General features: G+C 49.7%; 1 protein-coding gene across 1 annotated transcript in view; it reads right to left on the bottom strand.

Moving 5' to 3' along the window:
- KLHDC3 (kelch domain containing 3) overlaps positions 1-11,823 on the bottom strand; it is a 15,006-nt gene that overhangs the window by 2,684 nt on the left and 499 nt on the right. Inside the window, exons 2-7 of the mRNA XM_009894842.1 lie at positions 9,492-9,668; positions 7,086-7,201; positions 5,655-5,726; positions 5,218-5,431; positions 4,845-4,931; positions 3,523-3,631 (exon numbers count right to left, since the gene is read on the bottom strand). Of these exons, the coding sequence (XP_009893144.1) occupies positions 3,523-3,631; positions 4,845-4,931; positions 5,218-5,431; positions 5,655-5,726; positions 7,086-7,201; positions 9,492-9,668 (775 nt within the window). The remainder of the gene's footprint in view (positions 1-3,522; positions 3,632-4,844; positions 4,932-5,217; positions 5,432-5,654; positions 5,727-7,085; positions 7,202-9,491; positions 9,669-11,823) is intronic.

Raw genomic sequence — 11,823 nt, 5'->3', positions numbered from 1 at the left:
CACTGTCTGCAATAGCCATATGTAGCTGATGCATTAGCAAAAACTCTCCAGCAAAAGCCCACAGGTTAGCAACCTGCAGTCAGGAAAACATCCTACTTTATTAGCTTGTGTTCCTCTGACTAGGCCAGCAGCTGCACTACTTTTGGGTTCTGCTGCATGAGCTGAAGTTGTGTGCCAAGCACAACAGCACAAGGTTTGAAACAGATTGTGCCCCCAGCCATACGCTGTTCATCATTCCAGTTCTCACATGGTTAAGATCTACTGTAATTTTTCAGCACGGCCATTGAGATGATGTAAGAGACTTGTAGAGATAGCATCCACGAAACATCTGCGTGGGAGGGCAAGCACAGACGTTTCTCAGTCTGACTCAGGAATCACTGTGGGCTCCAGCCACAGCTCCCTGGTCATCCCAAAATGGGGACGGCATTTCAGAAGACCGTAACTGAGAATGTGTCAGGCACTGATCAGTGCAGCAGTCATTTTAAACCAATTCCAGTTTGCGGATACTCCCATCAGATGCTAGTCCTGGAATGCTAGTGAGGAGCTATGACTTCAGGCATTTCTTGGGAACAGACAGCTTCACCTATGGTTTCCTGCCTCTGCGGTCTTGATAGAACAGCCAAAGCTCCCGAGAGACTGGTTATTGCATCCCCTATCACAGAGAGACCAGCCTGTGCTGGAACAGTAGTGCTTGCACCAGGGGAAAGCATTCCCATGGCTGATGGTTGTTTGGAGAATTTGAAAGAAAGGAAAGGTGTTTTGAGTCCTGCATTGGTTTATGACAAGGCAATGTATCCTGTCCTCACTGCTTAGCTGGGACCTCATAAAGTGACTTCTCACTCCAGTGTCTCTTGCTTCCCCACCTATGATCCACTAAGCTTCACAGCTCACAGGACGTGAGACAGTACCTGCACCCCCCGCCAGGCTCCTATAACCCCAGCACAAACTGCAGGGCACAGCTCATTGCTGGCAGAGAAGACCTGTTGCTGATGGGTCCCATCTGCCCGGATACAGGCAAGAGCCCCTTTAATTCCACCCCTGTGTGCTCACCACACCACAATCTAATCTCACATCCACGTCACAGGAAACCCTAGACCATCCCTTATCTTTCAAAGGAAAGCCAGCAGGCACAACGGCTGTGGTTTTAATCACCAAACTGCAAGCAGCTAGGGAAAGCCTGGAGTTCAAGACCAGGAGAGCCACGACTCCCAGACAGCAGGAGGTGCAGGGCACCCCTTTGCCAGCCAGAGCCCCTCAAAACTGCTCTTTCCAGCTGCACAGCAACTCGGCAGGTTGGCAAATGCTCTTGGGTCTTGTACCAAGCACCCACTGAGAGCCAGGGAGAGCTCCCTCACCGGAGTCAGGCATTTCTAAGACTTGTCAGGGAAAACACCACCTCAAGCCAAACCTGGATCGGCACCTGTTCAGCTAAACTCTGTTTTATAGCATTACCTCTCCCCGTTGTTCTCCCTTGTGGATGGTCTCTGCATGCTTAAGTGCTTGTGGGTTTGGGAAGAAACCAGGCCAAGGCCACAACTGTGACACAGCTAAGAGGAACACCAAGCTTAGCACTACATGACTTTCTGGTCACTTAAACGGGACACAAGTGACAGGACTGCTGCTGGCCACAGTGAGAGACCACAGCTGGGGCAAAAAGACCAGGCTCTGGGGGGCAGGACTACAAAAGAAACTAAGCATTTGGATGCCACAGGAGCGGGGTCCCTGCAGAAGTACCCCTCGAACAGACTACAGTGTACGTGAATCCCGTAAGGGAAGGCAGGACAGTAGGGGGTTTTGCCTGCCCATCCCCCAGCACTGCTGCCTATCAAGCTGAGCCTGCCGGCTCATCCTCCAAGGAGCCCTGCCAGATCCCCTGCGCTGTGCGCTCCCCCTCCCCCGTGCGCTCCCCCTCCCCCTTGCCCGCAAGCAGAGCGCAGGTCAGGAGGCAGACCACAGGGAGTTCTCCATTACAATGACTTCCTGGAAAACTTCTTATCTCGCCAGGCAGCTCCAGAATACACCTGATAGCTGTTACAGGAAACTAGCACAGTCCCGACCCCCCCCTCCCTGTCTCCCCCTTCCCCAGCCTGCAAGACCCTCCCTCCAGTCCAAGCAGGATGCATTCCTGGCTGCCAGCAGCTCTTCCTATCCCAAACTAGTGCTGATGAACTGGCCGGCATTGGGACCGAGCCTGGATTAAGGAACAAGTTGAATACTGAAGTTTCACTGGAGAACACAAGGTGCTGTTGCGTTGCCTGGCAGAGGTGAACCAAACTCCGAAAGGCTGGTGCCAAATTTGTTGTGATTTGCTATCTTTTCCTAGAAGTGCTTAGGTTTAACATCAGAGTTCAGCTGCTGCAAGAAACACTAATCCACACCGCAGCATCCCAGAGCATCCAAAACTGCCATCAAGCCCTACCAAGCCTTCTACCATACAGAGCAGCACCCAGTATCTGTTGAGGAGACTGGATAAACTCAGCGACTCTCCATACTTCACCCACACTAAGCAGTCCCTCACACCCACATGGACATTCTACAACTAACCACACACCCCCAGCACTCCTGGGGCCCAAAGGCGCTTCAGTCTATCACACAATGGTATGGTCAGCCCATCAGCAGAACCTGCCCTGCCTTGTCCTCCACCCCAACCTGTCTTCAGAGATATGCCCAAAAGAACCACTGCCGGGATCCCAGAGAAAGCCCCAAAGCTTTCCAAACCATGTGGAGGGCTGAAAGCATTTCAGATGTCTCTGCAAGGTAGATGCTGGCAAACAGGCCTGTGCTTCAGAGCTGCAATTTGTCATTCTAGACAGCATAGAGTGTGTCCTGGTGATGGGCCACTTCCTCTCTTTTAGCAGCTGTTATGGTTCTTGGCCACAGCCAGCTGCCCTGCACCCTGACAGTATCACTTCCAGTGTTTGACAGATAAATCCTTAACACCAGGTCCCTTTTGTGAATGGAAACTTTGCTAAGGAACACTGGCACAGAAGGGAATGTTGCCTTGTTGTGTGTACGGGCTCCTCAAACAGGTCCCAGCTGAGATGACATCCCACTGTACCTTGGCAGACAGCACACTTGCCAATGAAAGAAACAAACTCTGGTGGGAGAAGTAGGGCAGCACGTAGGGGAGAATGAGTCAGTCTGAGGTCTGCTACAACACAGCAGACTAGGATACTTGTCCTTCTGATCGCAGGATCTCCTCCCTTCCTCCCCACCACCTCTTTCACGGAAAGCTTGATCACTGCACAACCCCTTCAGAACAGCATGTTACATACTGCTGCCTCTGCTTGTACAAGGCGGCTTGTCACCAGGTGCTTTACAAGCTCACATGACATCTTTAATCTCCCCCTTGGCCTTTTTCCAGAGGAGCCCTGATCTACATGATTTCTTACACTTGCCAGGTAGATGGACAGTTGCCATGTACCTCTAAAGTGCATCTGTCTACAGCACCGGGCAGAGTGTGGAGGGACACTGCTGCAGGGAATGGCAAACCCTCTCACAGAGCCACCCCACACAACTCACCTGGTACCTCCAAAGAGAATGATTTTGTCCCCAACTCTGCAGCAGCACTGCCGGCGTCGAGGACATGGGCCTTTTCCCTTGGGCTCAATCTTCCTCCAAGAAAGAGAAACTAAGGGGCAGAAAAGAGTGCACCAGCTTGTCACAAGAGCCTGGCCAAGATCCAGGTATAGGCAGGTCATGGATTTAAACAAATCACAGCAAAAACAAAGGTCCACTGCCCCACAGACACCAACTAGCCAACATCCGCCCTCCCTGTCGACTTCTCGCTAGCAGGAAAACCATGCACTTCTGTGAAGTTGTAACTGAAGCATCGCTTAGATGCCAGGCACAGCCCTGGAGCTCTGCCTGCCGAGACAGGAGCTGCAGGTTGGAGGCCTTTCGCTTGCACAGGCTGAGCGCCAGGACCCGCGGGCTGCCACGGCATCAGGTCAGACACTTCAGGGAGCCGTGCAGGGCAGAGCTCCGGGAGCAGGGAGCCCCCCTTCTCCAGCACCCTGCTGCGGTCCAGATCTGGAGAGAGACCCAGGAACCAGCTCCATCTGCTGGCAGCCACCGCGAATGCAGAGCATCCTCGCAGAGCGGAGACTGCCGGGACAGCTTGGTTGCGGGAGGGGAGCATGGGGAACTGAACCAGGTGGAGAAGACAGCCGCCTTTGTCCTTGCTGCTCTCTAGGGCAAGGATGCTGAGGGCCGATTAGTCACTAATGCACAGCACGGAAACCTTCAGGAGCTCTCACACTGGCTCGTAGATCAGCTTGGGTAGCAGCAAGTTGGCTGCTCTTTAGGTAACTTTACTACACAAAGCAATTAGCAAACAAAATCAGTCTAATGGACTGAAAAAAGTGCCTGAGGACCCCAAAGAGCTCACAGTTGACTGATATTCAGGGTACCAGCTGAAGAACTACCCCTTCTGCTGCACAGTTTGATTTGGTACCAAGAGAGTGTGGTATGGTAATCCTGCAGCTCAAGTTGAGCTGCTTCCCCAGCTACAGTCTCTCACTCCCCTAACCCCATTGCTTCCCCATTGCTTTTTTTCTGCCAGCACTTCTGCATATTTAAGAGCAAGACAAAGTTTTGCCAACCATCCTTTGATTAGCTGTGTCTTTCAGCAATACTTCCTTTTCCACTTTCTAACTGAAATTTGGAGACAATCTGAGGAGGAACAGGGGTCCCAAGCACAGTGGCAAGTTCCTGTGAATGCTGTCAGAAGAGCTGTTTCCCCCCAAGCCAGCTTCTAGCCCTTGGAGAGTACACTCATCTGAGCGCTCACACACCTGAGGGCCTTGAGCACCATCACTGCAAGAAGTTAAAAGCATAAATACCTGGATTGAATTTCCAGAGGTCGTGGAAGTGTCTGTTCAGGCGTGCATTGTAGCCACCAAATACGTATAGCTCTCCATTGTAGCTGACTGCGGGGAGTAAGCATAGACATCAGGGTGCCACCCAAGGCAGAGCCCAGGAGGTCCCTGTCCCATCAAACGCAAAGCAAAGTGGCGCTGGTCATCCACCTTCACTTACATCACCTTCATGTGCAGGGCTACACGGAAGGCTTTTCGGTGGGCAGCAGCTTTCCACGGAAGCCAAGCTCTGTGATCCCCCTGCTAACCCACATCTCCACCCAGCAGACCAGACACCCCTTCTGAGGCGGACAGGAATTTCCTCCCACTGTCTTCTCTCAGCAGACCCCACACTCACATGCTGAATGGCTCCGCCGGCCTTCTGGGAGCACTGGAGTTGGAGGGGAGTCCAGCCAGGAGTTTGTTTCTGTATCAAATACTTTAATGCGGTTGCAGTAGATCTCATTGTTGGAGTGAAATGGCCCAAAACGATCAGCTCTGCCACCAAATACATACATCTTTGTTCCAATGATGGTAGCTGAATGGAAGTCTCTCCAGCGAGCTGGCGTACCCTGCAAGGACAGAGTAAAACAGAACAAGAGAAAGAATGCAGATTACCCAGGGAAATGACGCATCTTGATAGGGAAATTGGGGTGGCTGCCTTCTCCTGGAGAACTTCTCCTGCAGATCCCAGCCACAGCAGACAGAAGCTGCGAGACAAGTATGGGCAGCTACCCCAGAGAACAGCAGATATGAGACTTCCTCCACAAACCAGAGTGAAAAGCAGACACTGACCTTGGCAGAGATTAAAGTCCACATCATGTTTGTGGTGTCCAATTTATGGATATCATTTGAAAAGCAGTCAGCCTGGAAGACAGAAGAAAGCAGCCTGGTCACAAAGGGACTGAGAAGTCTGGTCACATCTGGTCCCAGGACAGCATCCTACAGACCTGGAGCATCCCTTTGGGGTCAGTACTTCCTAAGAGACATGGTGCTTGCTCCGGAAGGTCATGGTAGGCAGCATGCTTACCACTTAACAAGAGGGAGGCAAAGCCCATCTCTTCTCATAGGTGTTCTGTCTCTCCCTGCAGCTTTCCTATTTATTTGGTGCTCAGTTCCTCTCCCTGTGGCTGTCCTGCTGACATTCACAGCAGAACCCTGCCTCCACTCCATGCAGTGACAGAAGAAAGAGGCACTAACAGGACAGTCAAATTGGTTTTGCTAAGGCCACCTGATGACAGGTAGAAGCTAAGAGTACTTTGGAAGCTAAACATGCAGGAGCAAATACACTTGGGGTTCTGAGGATCCCACAAAACTCATCTGCAGCTAGCTGCCTGGAAGAGCCTGCATTCACGCAAACAGCACAGACTCCTGCTCCACCAGGCAGGGGAGACAGCAGCGCGACAGCTACAGATTTGTTTGGTCTTGGGTAAAAATAAGTCACGTTTGAACTGCTCCTGCCGCTGTAATCAAGATCATGGATTTGGCACGCCATTGTCTTCAGAAGAGGGGGAATAACCCAGGGACTGCCGTAACAGAGCCCCAGCTTTCTTCCAAATAAAAAGATGTGACTTTGCACAAGTTTTCTGGAGCCTGGTGATAGGCTGAAGTGATATTTACCCACTTAAGATTAGAGCATAAGGATTTGCTCAAAGGAGTATTAGACACACTGACTGCTAGTGCAGGATGACCTTTGGCTCAAGGTATTCTTAATGGAAGGGCAAGCAAGCGTTTGCTGGAGGGGATCAGCAAGATGTGAGAGCAGGTACAGAATACAGGGAACATGCACCAGATTAGGACAAAACCTCGCAGCAACACGGCAGACATTGGAAAGTGATTTTTCTGGCTCATTTCTCAGCCAAATTAAAATAAATGTAGTTCAATACATATTTATTAAAAATGTTATGTATTTTTCTATTTGAAATTGGCTGAGAAATGAGCCAGAAAAAAATTATATGTAAAAATATATATTTTTACCTCTGTGTATCTATATGTTTGTAGGAAGAAAAAAAAAGTCTACCTTTTTTTAGGCCTACTTTCCCAACCATCTTCTCTGCAAAAGAATGAGCATAACCCGGGTAATTAATGCCATAACTTTGCCCAGTCATGAAATGAAAGCAACTATGGATACAAATATGCACCTGTATCCCATCTCTACCAATGTCCTGGGTAGGAACACCCTCTTTCCCAAGGGATTGCCAAATAAGAGTTACAGAGACTACTCACCAGCTGTTCATAGCCTCCAAAGATAAACATGCTCTTTGCCAGGACACAAGCCGAGTGCCCATCTCTCGCTCCTGGGACCATTCCAGAAACCTTTGGCGTGAACCACTTGTGCGTGTCTGAAACAAAACAGGAGGCAACGCTAAGAAAATACAGTAGATGCTGGGACGGGATAGCTCTTTGCTACTGTTTTTCATTTCTAAGACAGAAATCCTTCACTTTTTCCACACAAAGCACCTGCTCCTCCAGAGAGGCTGCAAGCTTCTTCAGGCAAGGCTACCTGCCTCAGGCTCCACAGAGGGACATGGTGATAGAGCTCTCAGCTCCTGGGCACGGCCACTGACTCTACATGACCTGACAAACATCTCACGTTTTAAGTGTGAGTAGTACAGCACTACTTGAGCAATGTTATTTTTATTGAATCTCTTGCAAAGCCTACTTGCGAGTCACTTATCAACTCTGCATTTACAGTTTCAATTACAACGAAGCAACAATGCTAAGTGGCTCAACTGACCTCACGGTGTGGAGATGGTGACTAACCGACTGAGGAAAAACAGCACGCTCAAAATCCAGGCAGAAGTCACTTAACCACAACCTCACCATGTCAACAGAGCTATGTGCACATCCCCACCTCTGCAGCGCAGCTCTCCTTATCTTATCTGTTCCTCTTGTTACATTCTTATCTGCTCTTCGAGGGGAACCTTCTTCACTCTCCACCCTTCATGGTTCCCTTCGCACTCCTCCCCGTGAACCTGCACCAGCCAGATTCAGCCCCTTAGCCTGCACACTCCAGGGGTTGGCTTGATTTAGGGGAGGACTTTAAATCCAGCCAGAGTTGTTCTCCATGCCAGGGCAACATGGAGCCGAGCCAGCAACTCACTGCCAAGTACAAACAAGCACCTGTCCCAAGAGCCCCGAGAGGCACAGATAAGCCCCAAGGCAGCAAGAGACATTCCCACCACCCTCCCTAACTGCTGCAAGCTGCCAAGAGCACTGCTTATTTCAGGAAGCGGTAATATTGGAGCCAAAGCAACATTCTTCATGAGGATAACTTCTCTGAACTTGGCCTGCAGCCACAGCTATCCACCTCAGCTCCAGCTGGAACCAGACAAAGGGGCTTGCAAGGTCAACAGAATCCCTGGGCAGCCTCTAGCGAGAAAGCTGCAGTGGCTATCAAGTTCCTTTCCTTCATGGAGCTGCTTCCAAGCCCAGTCACACGGTAGCAGCAAGAGCTCACCCAAGTGCAACACATCACACTAGAGATGGAAAAGACCTCAGCTTGTGACCTGCTTGGTGCCCCAGGGGGCAAAATTGCACTCAGTCAGGACTTCATCCAGCCTGATGCGACTCCTACAGTGGAATTTACACCACAGATGCAAGACTGCAACTGCCAGCCTCACTTTCCAGGATTGGCAGGGGACAGGCACAGCATGTACAGACAGCTGCAGAGGGTTTGGACCAGAACTGAAGTCTGGTCTTTCCCTTAATTTTCACTTAATGCTAAAGCGCTGGAGTTGGCATGGAGACCAGGCAACTCCCACTACAAGGCCTCTGAGTAAGTAGGCAGAGGTTTACTGGTGACTTCCTAGCTTCATGTGTCAAGGGAAGGGGGAAACCCTGTGCCCAGAGAGCAGCTCCAAGATGCGGGACGTTTCTGGCGAAGAAGGGAACCCACGACCAAGCACCAGAGCAAGCAGTTTCCCTGCAAGTCTAGCAAGCCAGTTACTGGTCAGTATTTAGATGTACTCCCCTCCAGAATCCAGATGTAATCCCTTGCTTTCCTGACACTCCTGTCCACCCAGCTCCTGATGGTGCCTGTTCTCCCCAGGTGCTCCAGCAGCATTATGGAGAAGCCAATTGAAAAGCTCAAGGAGTTTCTTTCAGGTTTATCTAACTTGACTCACGTCTTCCATTATCTTGCCATCCTGTCCCTGGCTATTTCTGTGTTTTATTCCTCACTCTCCTTCATGCTTTCAGGAAGAAGGACCACCCTGGAGAGGAACAATCCTCAAGAGCTCTAGCCACTTCTTGCTGCGACCTTCAGCCACAGTTAAGGAACAATACATCACACCAAAAGAGCACTTCAGTTGTACTTACTATCTGAGAGAGCAAACAAAGCTGATTGATAGAAAAATTAAACCCAGTTTCACAATTAGACAAGCTCAGTAATCTCTGTTCAAAGGCTTTTACAGAGAGTCAAGTGTGCAGACACTAGCCACCCTGCTCCCTTTCTAACCCTGCTGAAACAGCCAGCAACACCAGTTCCCCATTTGCATCATTTTCTCCAGACTGTTGCCTTGTAGAGAGACTGAGGAACACGAAAACAAGTTGGGGAGCAGTGTGGTGGGGCAGAGAGAAGGTCTCATCAAGAGCAGTTGTGACAAGGAAGATTGAGAAGCTGGAACTTACTGACGTCAAAGGCATAGAGCACGTTGCAGGCTCCCTCAGTGTCGTTGCGTCCACCCCATATGTAGACGGTGTCGTCTATGAGCACTGCTGAGTGCCCATACCTCATGTAGGGCACCTCTCTCACGTGGTCTCGGCTGTTTGTCCACACTGGAGGCAGCTTGATCCAGCGCAGAGACACTGAAAGCACAAGTTTGAGGCCATGTCAAATGCTAAGCCTGCTACACATGCTCACAGGTCACAACCCATTTTGCACGGCTCTTTTTTCCCCTATAACAAGGTGCAGAAGCAGTCTAGTAAGGAAGACAAAGCTGAGTCTGACCCTGAGTAGTAGCTAGTTAAGGAATACAGAAACACAGTTTTCCAGAGGCCCCTGTCACAGGAGAGACTAGAAAAAGCACTGGAGGATCAGAGGACTCTAGACAGAAACAGGCTCCATCCCACATTGCTGAAGAGGTTTCCACTCTGGCTCATCCTAGACTGTGAGTGAAGGTACAGTGCGCGCACACACACACAAAAAAACCCCAACACACCAACCAAGAAACAGAGAAAGGAAAAAGAAAAACCGCGGAGGTGATAATGAATGAAGACACCACTTCAGGCTAGTGACATTTTTGAAGAGACTCAAATCTGGAAGACTGTGCAACACAAGAATAGTTCACTGCAGCAACATGCAAGGTAACACACCTGAAGGCATCATTTGGACTTGCAGTAGTACAGTTTAAGTAAAGCAGCACAGCAGCTTTGTAGCAACAGGGTTTGTTTGCTTTTATTTTGTTTTTTAAGCTTTAGATGAGACAGCTGCCTCTCTCCTTTACCCCCAATCCACACTTGAGTTCTCCCTGCTAACCTTGTGTTACTAATAGGAATTCCTTGTGATTACAGGTTCTCCTTCCTGGCAGCCCGTATGTCATGTTCCGCAGTAGCCAAAACAGTCAACAGGTATTACAGGGTTTAATGACAGTGCAAGAGTCACAGAGAGTGTTACATGGCCATTACATAAGAGCACCCAGACACCCTCCCTCTACTACACATACAGCCTCTGGTTTTGTTTTCAACATGGAAATAACATGAAATATACCAGAAAACAGCCTGCAGTTCCCCTGAAATACTAACAAAGGGAAAAGGTCCAGCATCTTAAAAGGTAAGCATCTACCCCAGAGGCAGACAGGGCACTGAGAAAACACAACCAAGGCTAAAATAAAGCTAGAAGGGATGTTCCCTACCTAAACCACAGTCTTCCTCTTTGGAAGATTGAAAGAAACCATTCAAAATCTAGTATCTTGGCTTTAGCACCAGAATCTGGCAACACTAACTGAGCAAGAGCTTGGGAAGCCAGTGTCACCTCCCATATGGTGACTGCAGCATCATGATCCTTTAATATTTGGGAGTGGTAAGAAGAGAAGACAATGTGAGAGCATTCCTTTGGGTACAGTAATTATGCTTCCACCATAAAAGCAGTGCTCTACTGGCACGTTTTACAAGCTACAACGTTCAACTGTCTTGAGTGTGACAGCCCAGTCTCTCTGGATAGAGATGAATGCCTTTGTTCACAAGATTCTGAGCTATGCTCCCCTCTGCACTGTGAGCAGGTCACCTTGGCAGCCCTGTGTAACCAATGTCTGTATCCACTACTGCACAAGTCAGTCTTCTTCACAGTCAGATTTAGAGGAGTGAATTCACTGCATTCTTACAGACAAACTGGTTTTAGCTACATGCCACCTGCATGTTAGGAGAGCATTCAGCATGCTGTTCAGTCTGCAAAACTGATCATTGGTTCTCCGCTCTTGTCTCTGTTCAGCAGTACCCGTCCAAGCATCTGTGCAGTTTTTCAGCCACCTGCCTATTCATGGAACCAGCTCAGTAACCTCTTCAGTTCAAAGAGCACTGAATCAAGAAATACAGCCTCTCCCAGCACAATCACGGCTCCAGACTCAGCCTCCTGACACATACTGGCTACCCTACACAAATGGCTCCAGCTCCCACTGCTTCGCTAAGCCACATTGTGAATCTGCGTGATAGCTGCTGCCAAAATGGGAAGGCATCCATCCTAGCCACGTGCCCTTACTGACTTCATCATGCTGGCAGCAGTCATCAGCTGCTCCCACAGGAAAACAGTTCAGAAGTCTAAACCCGGAGACTTAACTGAGGGCACTGGCTCCCACCCTACCCCTTCTACACTAGGGGCAACTGAGCATGGTCACACTGCAAACCAGATGAGGGGCCTGAGCCTGCTAAACATCGCCTCTTTGCACCTAGTTGAGTTAGTGTTCACAGAAAACAAGGACAAAACAAACCATTGACTACGTGGATACTTCTAGGGTGTCCTTATCCT

This window comes from Charadrius vociferus, unplaced genomic scaffold (assembly GCF_000708025.1).
Source record: "Charadrius vociferus isolate BGI_N301 unplaced genomic scaffold, ASM70802v2 scaffold411, whole genome shotgun sequence".
In the NCBI taxonomy this organism is placed as follows: domain Eukaryota; kingdom Metazoa; phylum Chordata; class Aves; order Charadriiformes; family Charadriidae; genus Charadrius; species Charadrius vociferus.
Note: the sequence above shows the minus strand (reverse complement) of the source record. Positions and strands in the feature narration are given on the sequence as shown.